Raw genomic sequence first — 22,283 nt, forward strand, 5'->3', positions numbered from 1 at the left:
ACATGTAGTTGGAGCAAAATCGAGCAAAAATGAGTTTCTAGACCCAGAATCAAGTGAAATTCAAGGATCGGGGGAATTCTGGTGCTGATTGGAAGCACTGTGAAGTTTGTTCCTATTAGGGATCACGAAGATCGAAGACTAAAACGAAGAAGCAAGCGGAGAGCAGTTCCATAATTTCAACAAAGATCAAAAAGAGTTTGTCGCGGCAAGGTTCTCTCTTCGCCACGGCAAGCTAGCCTCTGGGCGGATGGTTTAGCAAAATTCAAATCAACGCCGCGGTGAGAATCTTCTTCGCCACGGCGAAAACTACAAAAATCTATTTTTTTAAAACGTTGTGTTTTACTTGTATTGTATTAGTTTCTAGGGTTTTGGCCGACTATTTAAGAGAGACTTAGTTCATTTTTGAAGGAGGGGTCGACATTTTTAGATAAGGGGAAGAGGAGAAGGAGATTTGAAGAATTTGGGTCTCTAAATTAGGGAAGAATTCATTCCTCTTTCAATTTCTAATATGTTGACCTCCACATTTACAGTTTATGTGATGTTTCTCTTTATTTTGAGCATGACCTAACTCATTTTTGGGTTAGGCTTTTGATGTAACTTGGATTACAATGGTTTAGTCTATAAATTTGTGTTGTTTTTTAGTTCTATTGCTTGGATTATGTGTTTATTCTTGTACTTAATGCAATTGGATGTTGGTTTTTTTTTTTTATTATTATTATTCAATTGAATGTTGAGCATGATGAGACTGAGAAGTGATTCATGTGTTAGCTTCTTAGAGTAAACACAGTAGATTAAGAAAACGCTAGAGATGGGTTTAGCGATCTATGAAATCTTTAAGGATTCCATTTAGCTTTATAGTCTTTGAACTATTAATCTTCATTTTGTTGGGTGCAGAGGCTTAATAAGGATAGGTAGAAGAATATAGCCTGAGAAGGTATATTCTACAACTTAAGGAATTCGATTTATAATCTTTGCATGTGAATTTGGAAGCAATAGAAATTGTAGGTTAAACTTGAGTATCCTAGTGAAGTCGAACCCTAACCTCTTTTGCCCTAATTTTAATTTGTGTTGATTAGTTTAGTTTTAATCTTAGTTGTTTGATTTTGTGCTTTAATTCTAGCTTTACTTTCCCCCACAATTTCAACATTTTTGTATTCTTCAATTAGTAATAGAATTAGGAAACTCGATAATTAGCACGTAATCCTCGTGAGAACGATTCTCTACTTCATCACTGTATTACTTTTTGCGATTAGTGCACTTGCTACATATGCATGTTTGTTGAATCACGCATCAAGTTTTTGGCGCCGTTGTCGGGGATTGATTTTGTGCTGATATTGAATTCTTCTAATTTTCGCTAAGTTAAAGTTTTAAATTTCAGTTTTACCTTTAGTTTTACTTTCATTCTATTTAGTTTGTGTAATCTCCAATCTTCTTTTTTCTTCCTTTTATAGTTTATGTGAAGAGTAAGAAGTCTTCCTAGTTCCCATTGATCTAGAGATCGAGAGAACAGCTAGAAGACTTATTAGGGAACGAAGGGAGAGAGAAGAGACACTATGCACAGAAATGGCGAACGATAGAACTTTGAGGGAATTCTCAGTGCCCACAATTGATGGTAGTGGTCCAAGTATCACTATGCCACTAGTACAAGCCAACACTTTTGAGATAAAGCTGGCAATCATTCAAATGATCCAACAATCGGTACAGTTTGGGGGAAATGCAAATGAAGATCCAAACTCACATATTGCTAACTTCTTGGAGATATGCGACACATTTAAAGTAAACGGAGTGTTAGATGATGCCATCAGGTTGAGATTAATTCCATCTTCACTAAGAGATAAAGCTAAGGGATGGTTATTGGCACTACCAGCAAGAACAATCACCACCTGGAATGAATTGGCACAAAGGTTCCTAACTAAATATTTCCCACCAGCAAAATCAGCAAAGATGAGAAACGACATTACATCATTTCTGTAGGATAAGAACGAGTCACTATATGAAGCATGGGAAAGATATAAGGAACTAATGAGGAAGTGTCCACACCATGGTTTGCCTGTTTGGATGCAAGTCCAAACCTTCTATAATGGGTTGCTTCCAAATGTGCAAACAATGGTGGATGCAGCATCTGGAAGAGCATTGCAAAACTAGACACTTGAAGCAGCCAATGAGTTACTTGAAGTCCTAGCAAGTAACAACTATCAGAGACCTAATGAGAGAATACATCCGAAGAAGTCTATGGGTATTCATGAAGTTGATGCTTACATAGCCATTTCAGCCCAACTAGCAGCACTTCAGAAATAATTAAGAAGTATGCAGGTTAATTCTATTCAAGCACCTCAATTAACATGCAACTTGTGTGCAGGTAACCATGCAAGCATTGACTGCCAAGTGGGGAACACCTTTGCTTCATCATCTTCATCTTTAGAGCAAGTCAATTAGGTAGCGGGAAATCAATGACCCTAGAATAATCCTTTTTCCAACACCTACAATCCTAGATGGAGAAATCACTCAAATTTTTTCTGGAGCAATCAAGGCAATCAATCGAACCAAATGATAGTATCAAATCATCAACCAGTAGTGAATCTTCAACCAATAAAGTAGAGGGTATCAAAGTTGGAAAATATGTTTGGGAAATTCATGCAAAAGACCACATGTTAGAGTAGGTGCCCTAGAGCCAATCTATTATTGTAAAATTAACTCTGTAATAAATGTTTATTTATCAATAAAAGGCATATTCTTCTATATCGTATAAATCATAGTGATATATGTCCTTAGGATGGTAGAACCGTGACGAGAGTATCTAGTGTTTCAAATCTTGATAGTGAGAACCCTATGATCACATATGGTGGCTATTCTAAAAACGTTCGTAGCCCTAGTATTATTCTAACCAATGACACAGATAATACGATAAGGCTATCATAGTGTTGAACGACCATGTCGAAAGGTAGTGACTGATCTCACTTGTCAATGTTGTTTGCCGACAACCTAGTGCAACGCATGGGTGCTTGCTAGAGGCAAGTTCACTGGATAAACCGACCAGAGGATTCCATATGGATGATAACCCTAGTGTTTATGGAATAAATCCTCTAACAAATGGTGGTGCTGTTAGAGTAGATGCCCTAAAGCCAATCAATTATTGTAGAATTGACTCTTTGTAATAATGTTCATTAATCAATAAAAAGGCATTTTATTCTATATCGCGTAAATCATTATTATTGCAATATGTATTGATATATGTCCTTAGAATGATAGAACCGTGACGAGGGTATCAAGTGTTTCAAATCTTGATAGTGAGAACCCTATGAGCACATATGGTGGCCATTCTAGAAACGTCCGTAGCCCCAGTATTATTCTGAAGTAAGGGCACAGATAATATGGTAAGGCTATCATAGTGTTGAACGACCCTGTCGAAAGGCAGTGACTGATCTCACTTGTCAAGGTTGTTTGGTGACAACCTGGTGCAACACATGGGTGTTTGTTGTAGGCGATTACACCACAGCAAGTTCACTGGACTGACCCACCAGAGGATTCCATATGGATGGTAACCCCAGTGTCTATGGAACAAATCCTCTAACGAATGGTGGTGCATGTGATCCTTAGACTTGAGATCACCGGAGCGCCTTGTGCACCGATTGGTGTAGTTTGACACTAGCCTAACGCAGTTCTTTTCAGAGCTGTCAATACGGTGGTGATTGGCTGCATCAAGGAGTGTATCAAGACTATGGTGGATTGACAGAGGATTTATCACTCCCGGGTACGGGAGAAAGTTATCTCACGGCGCAATTCAGTATATGGCAATGACACTAAAACTGTGGCCACAGTGGGATTGAGTTGTTGCTCTATCCAGTTTATAATACGGGTCATTGGTCCAGAAACTGAATAAATAATATCGAGAGTAACCGAAGGTTGACACTATTTCTATGCCTTCGTCTCGTCGAGATAACGTATGATGAAAGGATCGAATTGCACGGTAACCATATCGTTGACAGGTAGCTACTTTGCTGAATCCGAATCTATCGGGTGGCCATGATGCCTTGCTAGGGGCCAATCTTGGTCTGTGTATTAGTGAGACGATTAATTGGTGTTAATCGCGATACTATACACTGCCGATATGATGAGGAGCCTATGGGTCACACACATAGAAGACAATTTAAGATCCAAGAAGAAAGAAGGGCGTTTTCGTCTTTTAAGGCGAAAGGGTATTTTGGTAATTTCACAGTGCAATTAAATTTGCTGAGGTCGTAGCCTTTATTTAATTTGTTAGAAAAATTAAATAAGTGAAATTACGTTTAAATGTGTGTTCGCACATATTTAAATATATATTATCATTATTGTTAAATGTTAATTAATATATATTTAAATATATATTAATTGATTTTAATTGAGATAATTATGAAAAATAAAATAAATCAAATTGAGAGTGTTTGGCAACATGGGGCGTTTGGGTTGGAGCCCAAGCCTATTCCGTATAGGATTAGGGCAAATTGATTAACTATAAAAAGAAAAGTGTGTGTGTGTGTTAATTAAGATTTTAATTAATTTTTCTTTGAAATTAACACACAGCAGCCCCTTTTGAATAGACTCCCACAGTAGAAACCTTTTAGCCTAAAATCAATTCAATTGATTTGTTTTCTTCTTAATCTTGAAGCCAAAGAGGATCTAGCAAATCCCTCTTTGGTTCTTTTGAAATTGTCTTCGTGTGGACTACACAGGTTCGATCTTACACTTGGATCGGTAGCAAAACAATCGTCGACAAATTTGGAGAAGCCTCCAACATGCGTTTGTTTCTCTTAACTCATGTTTAATATTTCTGCAAATTCTTATTATGATAAAATTGTAAAATTATACCCTTGATCTTGGCTCATGTAAACGATCCCTGAGTTATTTATTTTTGTTTCCGCTGCGTATACGGGACCGTTTACTAACAGGTGCATGTGATCCTTAGACTTGAGATCACCAAAGATCTTGTGCACTAATTGGTGTAGTTTGACACTAGCCCAACGTAGTTCTATTTAGAGCTATCAATATGGTAGTGATTGGCTATATTGAGAAGTGTATCGAGACTATGGTGGATCGACAAAGGGTTCATCACTCCTGGGCACGAGAGAAGTTATCTCACTGGGTAATTCAGTAAATGGCAATGACACTAAATCTATGGCCACAGTGGGATTGAGTTGATACTCAATCCAATTTAATATTCCTGTCATTGGTCCATTAACTGAATACAAACATGTCGAGGATATCTGAGGTTGACACTATTTATGTACCTCAATCTCGATGAGATAATAGTTGATGAAAGGATTTGATTGCACGGTAACCATACCGTTGACAGGCTATAACGCCCCATTGAGGTACGTAGTAGATTATGTTGTATGTTGTATGAATACTTACTGTTTTGCTCTTAGGTACATTGTTAATATTGTTTGGTTGGTCTTTGGTTGAATAGATGTATTGGGTATGGTGAGTAATTGCCTTGGAATTGCTTAAGACTTGAGGAATGTTGGAGTTACAGGCTTCGCCGGGGCGAAGAGGTGCTGCAGCCCACGGAGTAGCTGCGGGAGTGTTTCGCCGTGGCGACGGAATTGTCTTCGCCGCGGCGACGGGACGGCCAAAAAGTTTATTGAGTTTTAGATATTTTCTTCCTTTGGGGCACAATGACCATTCTACCCTTAATTAGCAGGAAAAGTGGGGAGTGAAATGCAAAAAAATTTCATGGAGAATATGTTAGAATGGGGGTGTGAGTGTAAAGATTGAAAGGACAAAGATGAAATTTTCAAGAAAGAGCAAGGGCAATATGGGAATGAATGATTATCTTTTGAGCTAAAAAGGGGATAAACTTCATAAACCCTTCATTCATTCTTCTCCACCGCCTCTTTCATTCTCCATTCCCTCTCAATTCTTCTTTCAAGCTTTCAAGGATTTTTTAGGGTTTTTAGTTGGTTTTTGCTAGAGAATCAACCTAAGGCATCCTAAGGTAAGGATCCTTGCTTTAGATGTGAAGTTGTGCATGTATTTGAGTATTGAAATCTCATGGTTTTATTATTTAAAGGGTAGAGAAGAAAACAAGTCTTGTAAAGGAAAGGAAGTGCTAATGTGATCTCTCCTTTTCAAGGTAAGTAAATCCCAATCCAAGTTGATAATTGTGAAATCCCTTGAGTAGAGATTTATTTATGCATGATATATATATAGTGTTAGTGAGAACTTGGGTTGAGATGAGTATTTATTTATTGTGGTTGTCAAATACACTTCAATTGAGGAGTGTGATGTGTGAGGAGAATGTAGTTTGTGATGAAATTGGAGGAGATTGAGAAACATTTTTGGAAGTGTTATGTTATAGCAGGAATTATTGCTTGGTGAGGGAGTTTTCTCCCATTTTGGATGGTTCAAGAGAGGGATATACTTATAAATAAAGTGGAGTGTGGGTATGCACACTAGTTGTTTGATGAAATGCCTAAGAGAAGTATGAGCATGAGTTGTGAACCTTATTTGTTGCAACATTGCATATTGGCATTTCCTAAGTGCATTCTTGAACATGAACCATCCATATGCATTAATTGTACATTTGAGAAATAGTGTGAGAAAGAATAGAGAATTTTGTGACTAACCTACTCTAAGCATTAAGCTACACTATGATTACTAGTTTGAGAAAGAGTAGAGAATTGTGTGAATGAGCTACTCTAAGAATAGAGAGAATGAGTAAAGCTATGAGAACGGGTTGGTGTTTTGTGATCTCCACCCAATAGGTATGAGAACGGGTTGGTGCTTTGTGATCTCCACCCGATAGGTATGAGAACGGGTTGGTGCTTTGTGATTTTCACCCGATAGTAGAAACAGTAAAGGGTTGGTGCTTTGTGATCTCCACCCGAAAATCACAAAGAGTGGGTTGGTGCTGTATGAACTCCACCCGGCCGTGCCTTCGGTAAGATGAGGCCGTGATATATAGCGGAAGTTAAGAAAGAGAGCTGTGTGAAAGAGAAAATAAAGGAAATGAGAAAAAGAGTAAGGGAAGAATTAAGAGAAAAAGTTACGGGGACAGTCGAGTAGAGTATTTACTTACTGAGCATTGTTTTGTGCTCACCCCGTTATTTTCTTTGTGGTTGTGGGTTCTAGGTGAGAACGCAGTTGGACGGGCGTCGGCAAGCGAGGAGCAATAGCTACACTGTCCACTGTTTTAATATCATTTTGTACATGATACTCTGTTTTGTATAAATAATGTTTATATGTAATAAAAGAGAATTTTGGGCCCATTTACTTATATATTCTACATGAAATTTTTATGAATATCTGAGTATAAAGCAGTCATTACACAGGCTGCGGTTTCGCTGAATTTGAATCTATCGGGTGGCCATGATGCCTTGCTAGGGGCCAATCTTGGTCTATGTGTAGTGAGACGATTAATTGGTGTTAATCGCGATACTACACACTGTCGATATGATGAGGAGCCTACGGGTCACACACTTAGAAGATAATTTAAGAATCAATTTGTGAGAAGGGTATTTTCGTCTTTCAGGACGAAAGGGTATTTTCGTAATCTCATAGTGCAATTAAATTTGCTGAGGTTGTTACCTGTATTTAATTTTAATATTAAAATTAAATTAGTGAGATTATATTTAAATATATCTATGTATATATTTAAATGAATTATTATTATTAATTGAATGTTAATATATTATTATATATTAATTGATTTTAATTGTAATAATAATTAATTAATTAAAATACCATAAAGGGTGTGTTTGGTTGCAAGGGTGAACTAGGGTTAGAACCCATGGCTATTACTAAGTGGAATGGGATTTTGATTGTTGCACTATATAATTGCAACTTAAAATTAAAACATAATGAGAATTATTCATTCAATTAAAACCCTAGCCACCTTCTCTCTCTCTCTCTCCCTCAAGAAGAAAATTTTTCTTGTTGTTCTTTCTTTATTCTTAAAGCCCTTGATTGTTCTAGCAAAATAATCAAGGATACTTTGGATTATCTTCGTGTGGACTTCCATGAGTGCAATCCTACTTTGGATCGATTGGCGAACAATCACGTGAACAGTAGATGGTAAACAGTAACTGTGAATAGTAGATAGTGAATAGTAACCATGAACAATATCGTTAACAGTAGACGATGAACAGTAACCATGAACAGTGTTCATGTCCTAAATCAAAGATATTTGAAGGAGCCTCCAAACGTACGTAAGTATTCTAATCCTTGAATGGATTTACTTTATACTGATTTTTGTTTATAAACATATAAACAGTATAATCTATACTCGGATCTAGGCAAAGAAAGGTAATTGATTTACCGATTGAATTTTTGTTTTCTGTTGTGTATGGTAAATCAATTACTTACAAGGAATACTGGTCACTACTTGCAAGGAATTCAAGAAATTGAAAAGTCATGGCAGAATCAGGTTTTTTAATCTTTAATTTTTAAATCTAATATTCTATAATCAATATGCAGATCTTGGGATTAATTGATAAAATTGGGTGGAATTCATGTTAGAATACCCATACACCACTCTCTTCATAAGTAGTCATCACCCTCTTAGTCTCTTCTAAGATCGACCTATTATCCTCTACAACGTCCATCTTCCTCCCACCTCCACGTTCCACAAGATTCTCAATTTTCAACCTTGCAAGACCAAAATCTCCAATCTTTGCATTAAAATCACCATCTAACAAAATCTCCGACTAGATCTTGGCCAAACTATGTCGTTCAAGGCAAGGCCAAAATGACCATCCCGGCCGTTTACTATCCAGTGAAGAGGATTTTTTTTTTTTTTTTCACATTGAAGAGATTGATCAGAAGAGCAGGAAAGTCATTTTGGGTGGGAAAGTGTACTGAGAAAGCAAGCAAAATGATTATTCTATCCTTCTGTCGTTGCTTTTAACAAACAGAATATATATTTTGGGTGGACATTTGTATTTTAGGCATTGAAGGGATGACAACTCTTATTTTCAGCAAAACTAGAGTGGGAACTAGGAACATATATTTCACTCTATCAAAAAATGGACGAAGTTTATATTACAAGATAGAGCTACATTCATGGCCATCCTGGCCTCTCAAAATTTAAAACATTAATTAATAAAGTCCTTATAAGTTCAGCTTTTCTTTGGCTACCTCCTAGTTTTTAAACTTTACACTTTGGACCATATAAATATAAATTCTATTTGGTCACTCTATTCATTGAAGATTACATTTTGAACCCCCAGAATATAATTCTGGCTTTGCCCATGTGTTTATAGAATAGTATTACACATACAACATTCTCATATAACATTTTTCATACAACATTATGTGGCAAAAGATGATTAGTGAAAGTTTAATTTTAATTTAAAATAAACCAATCATATTTTACCACATAATGTTGTATAAAAAATGTAGTATAAAAATGTCGTTGATGCAATATGGAAAGGAAATCATATTGACTGCTGGAATTATGCATCCTGGAATCAAGCAAATTACAAGATATCTAGGAGTAACTTCAGCAATTGCTTTATTAAGATTATTCTGTAATTACACTATTGATTACATTCCTTATTTCATTCTTACATTTTTTGTATAAATTGAATACTTTGTAAAGCACAATATATACAGTACAAATATACAAAAAAGTCTTCTTACATTTTGTCCTCTTCTTGCATTCTTGGGCAACTTAGTTGTCTCTTTTGCATCTTGTTGCTCATATTCTGACATGGTATCAAATCAATCCTTTAACTTTGCTTCCGCCCAGCAAACCCTGTCCAACCAAATTTTTAGAGTCAGTGAAACAAGGCACTTGGATTGAGCATCCTTCTCCCTCAGCAAATCCTTCCTAGCCAGATTTCCTGAACCCGCAAACAAGGTACTTGGGTTAGTAATTTGTCTACCAAAACCAAAAAAAAAATTTTCCCAGAAACTACAAAACTTTATCCAAATAACTTCCCTCATGGATTCAACTACTGACCCTCAAATCACAACTCCGCCAACAAACCAGTCCATACAAAGTGAAAACCAAAACCAAGATTCCAAACAAACCCAAACTCAATATGGCCCAAATCCATTCAGGTTCATGGGTCAAGCATCCAACCAAACGGGACAAAACCCCTACCCAATATTCCAGCTTATGCCAAACACCTCCAATCGGCCAGAACCCGGCGATCCACTCTACTCACCAGTGTCTGATGGATCAAAATTGGTGCTTGTCAAACAACCTCTTACTGGCTCCAAAAATTATACCACATGGGCATGTGACTTCCGGTGATCACTGATCACGAAGGCCAAAGTAGGGTTCATCAATGGAACCCTTCCCACACTCACTAAACCAAATCAAGCCAAGCACTGGATACGGTGTAACACTCTTGTCCGAGCATGGATCAGCAACTCCCTGACCCGGGAGATTGCCGTTGGACTGCCACAGAAAAAGAATGCTCAAGAGATGTGGGAAAATATAAAGGAGATGTACGGCCAACTTGATCTGGCCAAATTGTTCACCTTGCGGCAAAACCTCGCCGATATCAAGCAAAATAACCTTCCGATGACAACATATTTTAACCGATTATCGGCGGTGTGGAATGAATTGGATGCCACTGAAGAACCCCTTGAGGCGCCGACAACAATCCTTCAGCAGATTCAGAGAGGGAAGGATCAAGATAGATTGATCCAATTTTTGATGGGTTTAAATAATAGTTTTCTTCCTTTTAGGACTCAAATGCTAGCGACGTCGCCGGCGCCGCCACTCTGATGGACATACCAACTCCCTATACAAGATGAAAGTCAGCGCCTGATCTCCTATGATGGTCTCACCGATGACGCTGCTGCCTTCACAAATAGCTAACAACAAAATTTGGCAAAAGGAGTGAAAGGTGAAATGGGAAATATGGGTACTTCTCATGAACGGCGCTTAGGTTTGCAAAATGAGAAGATTGTTTTATATGGGAGTAAATATGGGTTGAATGGTTCAGATCCTATAGTGCAATCCCACGGGTCTAATGGCTCCAAGCCAAATTCCTTTTTAAATGCATCACATGGATTAAATTCTACTACTTCAAATGGGCCAACCTATTTCACATCAAATGGTCTACAACACATCAATGGGTCCACGCCAAATTCCTTTTTAAATGCATCACATGGGTTAAATTCTACTGCTTCAAATGGGCCAGCCTATTTCACATCAAATGGTCCACAACACATCAATGGGTCCAATGCCTCGGGGTCCAATAAATCTGGAAAAAGTGCACGATATTGTGATTATTGTAAGAGAAGAAATCACAATCATGACACTTGTTGGAAATTACATGGCCGACCACCCCATCAGAAATCTGGATCTACAGTAAATCAGATTGATACACATACCTCTTTGGGCAATGGGATTTTAGCACCCACATTCAGTCTTGAGCAATACCAACAGATTCTCCATATGATCAATCAGGTTCCCTAGGCTAATACGACATCTTATGCAGGTACATCATTTTGTTTAAATTTCATTAAAGATGATATTTAGATAATTGACTCAGGGGCTAGTGACCACATTATTTGCAATCCCAAGTATTTCTCTCATACACCCACAAAATCATCCACATCCATCCGTATGCCAAATGGAACCATGGCTCCCACCACCCAAATAGGATCTGTTCAACTCACTTCAGCCTTAGTTCTTCATAATGTTTTATTTGTCCAAGCTTTTCGCTTTAACCTTCTTTCCGTTTCCAAGATCTTTCAAGATAATCGTTGTTGCTTAAATTTTTTTCTTAACACTTGTGAGTTTCAGGACCCTTTGACTGAGATGTTGATGGGCTCGGGTAAGGTTCATAATGGTCTATACTACTGGATCACCGATTCTATAGGCACATCTCAAAATTTTCTGTCTTGTATTGCAAATAATAAATTTTCTGATTGTAATACAAATCTCAATAAAAGTTCTTTAATTTTACACCAAAGACTGGGTCATGGTGCTTCTATTCCACAACCACATTGTCCGATTTGTCCATTTGCCAAGCAATCTAAACCCACTTTTCCACACAACACCACACACACTACTCGCCCATTTTCCTTAGTTCATATTGATATTTGGGGACCCTATCACACTCCTAATAATGATGGGTCTCGTTTCTTTCTTACCATAGTTGATGATTTTTCCGAGGGACATGGGTTTATCTCCTAAGTTCAAAAACCCAAACACTTACCAAAATTAAGGCTTTCATCACCATGGTCAAAACACAGTTCAATATGTCTGTCCAACGCATCCGTACGAATAATGCTCGTGATTTCTTTAATCACCAATGCTCCTCATTTTTTTCATCCCTTGGCATTATTCATGAAAGTTCATATGTCTATACACCTCAATAGAATGGCATAGTTGAACGAAAACACAAACATCTCTTAGAAGTAGCCCGGGCTCTCAAACACCAAGCCAACATCCCTTTTTCCGTTTGGGGTGAATGTGTGGTCATTACTACTTGCCTGATCAATCAAATGCCTACCAAAGTTCTTAATGGTAAGACACCCTATGAACTTCTATTTGGTAAACTCTCGAACATTGATCATCTCAGAGTTTTTGGTTATTTATGTTATGCTACTCATTTGGGGACCCACGACAAGTTTGGTCCTCGTGCCACTCAATGTGTTTTTATGGGATATCCTATGCATCAGAAAGGGTATCGCATATACAATCCAATAGAGAACAATTCATGATTTCCAGAGATGTGGTTTTTCATAAAGGTAACTTTCCTTTTTTGGATACTACTGATCTATCTAGTATTGCTCCTCATCAGACATCTTCTTTCCTAGAATATGATTTGTCTCCATCGGGACCACTTTTCACTATAAATCCCACATTTGATCTGGGTTCCTCTACAACAACTACAGACTTTACTCTTGTTCCTTCTACATAGTTTGCTCCATTGACAGACTCGCCTCTTGATCTTACAAATAGTCTTGAGCATCAACCAGAACCGGCCCCATGTCGATCCACATGGTCCACATGACCACCCCTTTGGAAAGTTGACTATATATGCCCTATTGTTCAGAATGCCTCAGGTACTCCTTATCCTGCTTCTGATTATGTTAGCTATGACCGTCTCTTTACTACCCACAGGATCTGTATCAGTCAGATCTCTACCAATCAGGAACCTTCTTGCTATTCAGATGCTGTTCCTCATGCTCAATGGCAGCAGGCTATGGTAGATGAACTCCATGCACTAGCCCAGAATAATACTTGGGAAATTGTCCCTCGGTCGCTTCACAGGAAACCTATTGGATGCAAATGGGTTTACAAGATTAAGCACCGACTTGATGGTTCCATTAAACAGTACAAAGCCCGCCTTGTTGTCAAGGGTTTTACTCAGCGAGAAGGGTTCGTGTAACACCCCACTTGAAATACGTAGCCATTGTTTATAGTATGGCCTAAAGGATTACTGAATTGCCCCTAAATGAGTTTGTATATTGCTCATGTTGTGTGGTTGGCCTTTGGTTGAGTTGATGTTTTGGGTTTGATTGAGTGTGTATCATGGAATTGATCAAGACTTGGCGGATTTTGGAGTTACAGCCTTCGCCGGGGCGAGGAAGAAGCTTCGTCGTGGCGACGTTGGTTCTGTGTTGGCGGTGTCGGTTCTGGAATGTTTCGCCGGGGTGACAGGAAGTTCTTCGCCGCGGCGACAGGACGGCAGAAAAGTTCCTTGAGTTTTCTAGAGAATTCTTCATAAGGCTAAAATGACCATTCTACCCCTAATTAGCAGGAAAAGTGGGGAATAAAATGTAAGGAAATTTCTTGGAGAATAGTGTAAAATGGGGGTGAGTTTGTAAAGAATTAAAGGACAAAGGTGGAATTTTCAAGAAAGAGTAAGGGCAAAATGGGAAAGAGTGTATATTATAAGAGCTAATAAGAGTTAAGTTCTCTAAACCCATTCATTTCACCCATTTCCACCGCCTCTTCATCTCCCATTTTCTCTCAATTCCTCACTCAATCTTCCAAGGGAGTTTTGAGAGTTTTGAGTTGGAATTTGACAAAGAAGTGATCCTAAGCAAGAAGAGGTAAGAATCCCTACTTTAGAGATGAGTTTTATTCTTGTAAGGGTTAAGTTCTTACTAAGTTTATGCTTAGGAAATAAGGGAAAACTATGGTCCAACAAGAGTAGAGAGCTTTAGTGGAGACTACTCAAGTATGAGGTAAGTAAATCCAACTCAAGCTAAAGTTTAAGAAATTCTTAAGTAGAGATTTATTTATGCATGTATATATGATGCTTGTTGAGAAATTGAGTAGAGATGTATGTCTATTTGTTGAGGAATTGAGTTGAGCAGAGTATTTATGTTATGTTTGTTGGATATTTCCTTTTTGGGAAGTGTTAATGTGTGATGAGTTTGAGATGAAGTTTGAGGGATGTTGTGTAAACTTTTTGGAAGTGCTTTTCTTGACAGGGATTATGGTTATATGAGGGAGTTTTCTCCCATTTTGGATGGCTAGAGAATGAAGTATAGTAGTAATTTTAGTAGAGTGTTTTTATGCACATGAGTTGCTCGATGAAATGCCTAGGTGAAATCTGCCCTGTCACTGCCGTGACTTTGTAAGTGATTTTTTGGCATCTTACAGATTTAACTTGGCTGAGACCAAAAAATAGAAGTTATAGCCCTGATTCTAAGCTTTAAAACGAGACCAAAACCGTAGCAATCCGATGTGTATAACGCACGTTATGCCCTTTTTAGTGTGACCTGTGCAGAATGACGATTTTAGAGCCATATTGCATTTGACATGTCATAAGTGCATTAATGAGTATGAACCATCCATATGCATTAATTGTGCATTGAGAAGTAGTTTGAGAAAGAATAGAGAATGTTGAATATGAGCTACCTTATGAGTACTAGCTTAAGAGTAGAGAATTTTGAGTATAAGCTATACTATGAGTAATAGTTTGAGTGAGAAAGAGTAGAGAATGTTGAGAACAGCAACTCTTAAGAGTAAATAAATGAGAATACTTTGATAGTAAGAGAAGAGAAAAGATTGAGCACTAGCGAATAAAAGAGAGAAAAGTGCTACAGAAGAGAATAGAGTAAGTTGTGCGATGGGGAACTTGTGAGTGCGCAGTAGAGTCACGAGGGGGTGCTTGTGATCCCCAGCCTTGCCCCGTCAGATGAGGCCGTGACCGTCACGTAGAGTGGAACATGAGGTTCCACAGTGCCTCCGGTAAGAAGGTCGTGACATTTGAGAGAGATAGAGAGAAAGCATGTACACTCACATGGCCAAAGGTTCCGAATCCATGCATGACTAAATCCGATCGGTAGAGGAATAGCGGAAGTCACGTAAGTGGTAGCGCCCAGCCGTGCCTCCGGTCAGATGAGGTCGTGACATTCCAATGAGTAAGAATGAGAAAAAAAATAGAAAGAACAGAGATGAGAAAAGCTAAGAGTTAAGCTATATTATGAGTACTAGCTTGAGAAAGATGAGCAAACATGAGAAAGAATAGAGCGAGATAAAGACATAGAGTAGGTTATGCGATGGGGAACCCGTGAGTAATGGGTAGAGATTCCCGCATGTACGCCGCATTGAGAGCGGCATGAGTATGAATAGAGAAGTGGTGTAGCCCTGAGAGTGCATGCGGATGAGGGCTATACCCAGTACCCGGAGAGAGATTGTCACTCACTGGCCAAGGGTTCCGAATCCATGCATAACCGAGTCCGATCGGCTAGATGAGTAGAAGTCACGTAGAGTGGGAGCCGTCCCGGCCGTGCCTCCGGTAGAATGAGGCCGTGATTACTAAAGAGAGTTAACAGAAAAGAATTATGAGAAAGAGAAACAGAAACGAGAATGAGATAAATAGAAAGAATTAAAGAATGAGAAAGCTTGAAAAAAGCTTAAGAAAGAATGAGATATAGAAAGAGAGAGAGAGTATGAGAAAGAATGCGGAAGTTTGAGCTAATAAGAATAGAGAGTAGAAGAAAGAAACATGCAGTTCTTTTGTATTAATTGCATGTAGAGCTTATACAGGCGAGAACCATGATTTTTCCTTCATGGTGAGGATGATGAGAATAAGAGAGAACCATGATTTTTCCTTCATGGTGAGTATGATGAGAATAAGAGAGAACCATGATTTTCCTTCATGGTGAGTAAGAGTAAGAGAAAAAGAACAGAGAGAAAGAAAGAAAAAAGAGCAGAGCAGAGTTAAAGGAGAATAACAGTATTAGAAAGAAAGAGGAAGACAGTGAGAGATAGAAATAGAAGAACAGTAGAGTGAGAAAAGAACCAAATAGTGGGTTGCGGGAACAGGTAGTAGAGGTTTTACTTACTGAGCATTGTTGTGCTCACCCCATTGTTCTTCTCTATTTTGCAGGAAATAGGAGCAGCGGTCGGATGGACGTCAAGGAGCGAAGAGTTTTGGCACCACTGTCCACCAGCTATGATATTTTGTATTAATTAGAAAGTTTTGAAATACATAGTCTTTTGAGTTTGTAAAGAATTATATTTTATGAGTAAAGAAAAATTTGAGCCCACTATTTTCCATACGCTACGTATATTTATAATCTACATAGTATGTATAAGAATAGTACTAAAGAGGAGGTGTTACAGTTCGACTACCAAGAAACCTTTTCCTTTGTTGCTAAACATGTGATTGTCCAAGCTTTCTTATCTGCTCCTGCTATTTGAGATTGGTTGCTTCATCAGATGGATGTCATAATGCCTTCCTCCATGGCGATCTTCATGAGGAAATTTACATGGATCTCCCACCAGGACTTCGCCGCCAGGGGAAGAATATCGTATGTCGACTGCGAAAGTCCCTCTATGGTTTAAAGCAAACGTCTCGTCAATGGAATGCAAAAATTATAGAAGCATTTACAGGCATCGGATTTGTACAATCAAAAAATGACTATGCCCTTTTCACATGGCGTAAAGGTACCTCATTCATTGCTTTAATCATTTATGTGGAAGACATCCTTATCACAGGGAATGATGAACCCGCCATTCAAGCCCTAAAGAAACACCTCAACAGACACTTCCGCATAAAAGATCTAGGAGAGCCTAAATATCTCTTGGGAATTGAGATTGCAAGGTCTCCCACCAGCATATCCCTCAGCCAGAGAAAGTATGTTCATGAGCCCGTATCAGATTCTAGATTATCCGCATGTAAACCAAGCATGATTCTCATAGAACAGAACACTAAACTCACAAGCCAACAATATGATAAAGAAGTGCCATCCTCAAAAATTGATCCTCCATTAAAGGATCCAACCATCTATCAGAGACTTGTGGGAAGATTGATATATCTCACCATGACGCGACCAGACATAAGTTATGTTGTTCACATCCTAAGCCAATTCATGCATGGACCAAAGGAATCTCATATGGAGGCAGCAACAAAGGTACTCAAATATCTAAAAGGTTGTCCAGGTTTAGGCCTTCTTCTACCAAGAGATGGAAACTTAGAAATAACAACCTTTTGTGATTCAAACTGGGGCACATGTCCAATGACTAGGAAATCACTCACTGGCTACTATATAAAACTTGCGGGATCCTTGATTTCCTGGAAGATAAAAAGGTAGTCAACGGTATAATTATCTTCAGCAGAGGCCAAATACAGAGCTATGGCAAAAACCACATGTGATATTGTTTGGATTCTTGGATTACTAAAGGATTTGGAGATACAAACAAAATAACTTGTCAGCCTACACTATGACAACAAAGCTGCCAATGATATTACAGCAAATCCTATATTCCATGGAAACACAAAGCATATTGAAATCAACTGTCACTTTATCCAAGACAAAATTCAAGAAGGAGTTATCAAGACAAAGCATATCCGAACTTCAGAGCAACCAGCAAACATTTTTATGAAGCCATTGTGTAGTCGACAACATTCATATTTGCTTCACAAACTTGAAGTTTTTGACATCTACAAACCACCAGCTTGTGGGGGAGTGATGCAATATGGAAAGGAAATCATATTGACTGCTGGAATTATGCATCCTGGAATCAAGCAGATTACAAGATATCCAGGAGTAACTTCAACAATTACTTTATTAAGATTATTCTGTAATTACACTATTTATTACATTCCTTATTTCATTCTTACATTTTTTGTATAAATTGAATACTTTGTAAAGCACAATATATACAATACAAATATACAGAAAAGTCTTCCTACATTCTATCCTCTTCTTGCATTCTTCGGCAACTTAGTTGTCTCTTTTGCATCTTGTTGCTCATATTCTGACAGTTGTATGTGTAATACTACTCATGTTTATATAGCATACTATGTCCAAAATAAATTTATGATAAAGTGTAGGAGTTTGAACAATAATCCTTGAACTTATGGATGCAAATGGACTCTATTGTCCATCATTTGTTGATTTAAAAATAGCACCGTCACATTTTGGAATGTCGGTGAAGGAGATAGTTATTGAAAGGCTGAAATTCACGTTAGTAAGGGTTCAATACTTTGATTTTGAACAAAACAAAGTGAGCCAAGCTGGGAATATTTGCAAGTGGCATAAGCTCGATTCAAACTAAAATAATATAATAAAATTAAATAGATATTGATTAATGAAGTACAATAATAGCCAAAGAATTTAATACACATCTTTGTACTCATCACAAAATTGAAACTAAAGAAAAGAAAGAAAAAATCAAATAATTCTCTGGTTCATCAATCCCATGGACTCAATGAACACTCAACAGGCAATGTTGGGTACCTTTCAGTGTCCTTACAATAATCATAAATAACAAGGTTTCTCTGAACCCAAGCATAGTCCATTTTCTGAGAATCTGAGAGATGCCAAGCTTCGTATTGATCCCACCATTTCTTAGTGGTGGTTGATACACATTTAGGATATGGATCTTCCCATTGGCATCCATCAACGCTGAAATCTTTGTAAGTTGATACAAATGGAGCCCTTTTCCAATCTGTCTTCTCCAATCCACCGCGCGTTGCCCAATCATCCGCGTTCCATATGCTGGAGAACAAGTACATTGGCTTCTCATTAGGGAAGAAATTATTTTCTTCACCATTGTTTTTTAACACCCTCACCGGAACCCTGTCCACAAAAAACCTGCATTTTGCATACTTAATTTAGTGGAAGATTCAATTCAATGTGTTTGTGAAAATGATTTTGGTTTTTAATTTCTCTAAAGTTTCTTACACAATCTGGTGGTTGTTCCAGAGGATGGAATAGGTATGGAAGTCCTCAGTGGGGTCAAACCAAAGCATGTGCCTCATCTCACGTCCACCAGTTCCATTCTTGTAAACGTTTGTTTGAATAAGATAGGGCTGCCCGGTTCTATTCCCCAAAAACTCAAAATCCAACTCATCTCTTGTTGGCCCAGCCCCATTTTCTGTGCACATCTGCAACATTTTTAATCTTAAAGATTCCTCTCGCAAACGGCTTGAATTAAATGAAATTTAGACATACAAATTGTGTATATAATCAAGAGCTTACATAATAAGCAGTGACTACACCGGCTGAGTCACCTCCAACCAACTTGAGTTTCATGCTAAACCACCCGAATCTGTATTTCTGCTTGGTTTGAAACCCACAACCTATTCAAATTTGCTTCAAGAAATTAGTATTAATGCACTGCTATCAATGTAAACAAAAGCTTCAATACGAAGCAAGGTGAAAAAAAAAATAAAGCATTAAGCATTAAGAACCCAGAATATCAATTAATTGGTATTATATTTGTCATGAACATTAAGTCTGTGTACCTGTTTCTTTGTCCAAAGAGAGGTACCAGATCTGCCCATCTTCAGAGGTTTTAAAATGATCTTCAGACCACATTATACTGAAGTTATCTTGAAAAGATCCTTTTGATTCAGCGGCTACAAATGAAGAATAAGAAGCAGCCATTAGAGCTGCAATGAAGAGAAGAGTGGCCATGGAAGAGACCATTCTCTCTAATTTTAGATGCAGAAAATAATAAAGAAAATAATGAGCTTTCTCAGCTGGAAATCTGAGAAGATGAAGTTCATTAAATACTATAGTGTTTGAAAAAGGATTGTTCATATGAAGGGTATAACTGGCAACCAAATTGACATTATTTTAACCCAATTAAGAAATACTGACAATTGATATATTTAATTTAAAATAAATTGCATCAAGGTCAATTATGAAGTTACAAAGCCAAGATGGCATTTTGGGAAGCAAGAGAACATGGGGCATGTTAGAAGTGAAAGCTTGAGCCAGGCTGCCCTCCAATTGGTTTTAGCAGAATAAAACTGGAAGTGGGGACCCTGTGTAGCATGAATAAATGTGAGTGATTTTGATTGGCCATACAATAACCAGAAAGTTATTGGATTTGAACTGGATTCGGCGGTCGGGAACAGCGACCTGTTGTAGATTTAAGCTCAATGTTCACTAGTATCAATAACAACAGGATTAAACTAACCAACAATCGCTTTAACTTTAATTATCGAAAGTAATTAAAGTCCCTAATCAATTTTGTCTTTCTCTGTTTCTTTGTTTTACTTTTATGCAGCAACTTCAATGGTTTTATACGAAACAGAAACATTTACCTCAGTCATAGGGCAGTGTAAATGACCCTGCTTTTGTTGATTATAATATAAACATGACCAACATGCCAGTCACAGTCACCAAGGTGATGAGATAAAAAAATATAAATCATCTTCAGTCTTCCCTGTTGCCAAGATGAAAAACTTGACAAAGGGTAAGATGGAATAGTAACCGTTTGATGGAGTGAATGCATGAATCATTGACTTATGAGAAGTAGAAGGCTCCACATGCTATGCCGGAAAGCCAGATGGGTGATGAAGGATACATATATACATATAGAGGTCCCACCATTTGCATTATTAGGAGTTTATTGATGGATTGATTGTGATCTCAAAGATCTATATTAGCTGTAAGTTAAGAAATAAAATTGCAACTGTTAGTGAAATCCTGAAATCTGATACAATACAAAAAAGAAATTAAAGCATGAGTAGAAATTTTTTCTGTGAAAATTTGATTTCTTTTTTTTTCTTAAATGTTGGATGTATATGTTACTTGTATGAATGGTAGCTGGGAACCCTTTTTTTAAGTGTCTCTTTCTGGGTACTCTGGCTCTTTGCAATTGAGAACCTACTAGCTATTAGATATATCTACTAATCAATACTTACTTGATTTCAAACCAAAGTAATTTGAATTGCAGTCACTTTTTTTAATTTTTTTTGAGTTTTGGACTAAACAAGGTTGATGATTAAAATGTCAGCTTTAGTTCTGTGAGAAGATAATTTGATGATTTGGATTTAGATTTCAATTTAAATTTTGGTGAAAAAAAAAAAAAATGTAGTTAGTGGCAGAATGCTTAAGCCATTTAAGATGATCATGGTAGACTTATTTTACAGAAAAATTGTGAATTTAGTGATATGCTTGCTATCATGCACTCACAAAATCACATGCAGCAGATAAAGCAGTCACGTGAGAAGCCATTAAAAAAATAAAAGCAGAATACAAGTCTAGGGCTGCAGTGTCGGTAGAAAGGGAGCACCGCCATGTTGAATCTAAATCCATTACATTCTATAAGAGCCTGCGAAGAAAGAAATAGATAATTTCAGACATTTTTTCCTTTTTTGTTGATCATCATGATTGAACTGTACAACTATTATAATTATATATTAAATTACTAATAGTAACATCCCAAGACAGTTTGGCCGAGTGGTCTAAGGCGCCAGATTTAGGCTCTGGTCCGAAAGGGCGTGGGTTCAAATCCCACAGCTGTCAAATTCCAAAGTTCATTTTATTTAAATTTACAGTCAAATTGAAGTTTAAATATGTTTAAGTTTTACTATTCATTTCTATAATATAAGAAATTAATATTTTGAATACACTTTAAGAAAAAAGATTACTAAATATTGGTTCATAATATAAGACAAAATAAGTCAATAACAAATTATAATACTAATTCATAATTAAAAATAAAATAAATAACTCATGTAAGCATTCTAGTTGAATTTGAAACAACTCCACAGAATTTACTATTAGTGCGAAGAACTTTTTCACTAACTAAATTCGGCTTTTGTTTCTTAAAATGTTGATTTCTCTCAGGGCATAGAAAACGGAAATGCACAAAACAACTAAAAGATGTTTTCTCCCTAATTTGCATAACTCTTTCTCTTTGTAAGAGAATATTTATGCTGCTTTGGAATTGATGAAGTAAAAAATATTTTGCCTTATGCTAGCCGCTTTTCTCATATAAAATTTGTAGAAAAATACTACATATTAGTACATAACATTATTGAGCCTTTTTATAAATATTACATACCGTTGTGTAAAGACTTAACAAGTGCACTAAATTGATCAAGTAATATAGTGATAAATAAAATGTCAATGTT

The 22,283-nt window shown here is 37.3% G+C and overlaps 1 protein-coding gene and 2 non-coding genes across 3 annotated transcripts; 1 reads left to right on the forward strand and 2 right to left on the reverse strand.

The window, feature by feature from the left end:
• Positions 1 to 1,941: 1,941 nt before the first annotated feature.
• Positions 1,942 to 2,048, reverse strand: LOC116115298. The gene has a single exon (XR_004125652.1). It is a non-coding gene; the product is annotated as a small nucleolar RNA R71 (small nucleolar RNA).
• Positions 2,049 to 18,586: 16,538 nt separating this feature from the next.
• LOC116115290 (probable xyloglucan endotransglucosylase/hydrolase protein 8) lies at positions 18,587 to 19,881 on the reverse strand. Its single transcript, XM_031401447.1, has 4 exons — positions 19,659 to 19,881; positions 19,393 to 19,493; positions 19,096 to 19,298; positions 18,587 to 19,005 (listed from the first exon to the last, which is right to left on the reverse strand). Exons 1-4 carry the CDS (start codon positions 19,840 to 19,842, stop codon positions 18,603 to 18,605), a joined length of 891 nt encoding a protein of 296 aa, XP_031257307.1. The 5' UTR covers positions 19,843 to 19,881; the 3' UTR covers positions 18,587 to 18,602.
• Positions 19,882 to 21,592: 1,711 nt separating this feature from the next.
• TRNAL-UAG lies at positions 21,593 to 21,672 on the forward strand. Its single transcript has one exon. It is a non-coding gene; the product is annotated as a tRNA-Leu (tRNA).
• Positions 21,673 to 22,283: the final 611 nt, after the last annotated feature.

Source organism: Pistacia vera, unplaced genomic scaffold, assembly GCF_008641045.1.
Source record: "Pistacia vera cultivar Batoury unplaced genomic scaffold, PisVer_v2 Contig735, whole genome shotgun sequence".
NCBI classification, from domain to species: domain Eukaryota; kingdom Viridiplantae; phylum Streptophyta; class Magnoliopsida; order Sapindales; family Anacardiaceae; genus Pistacia; species Pistacia vera.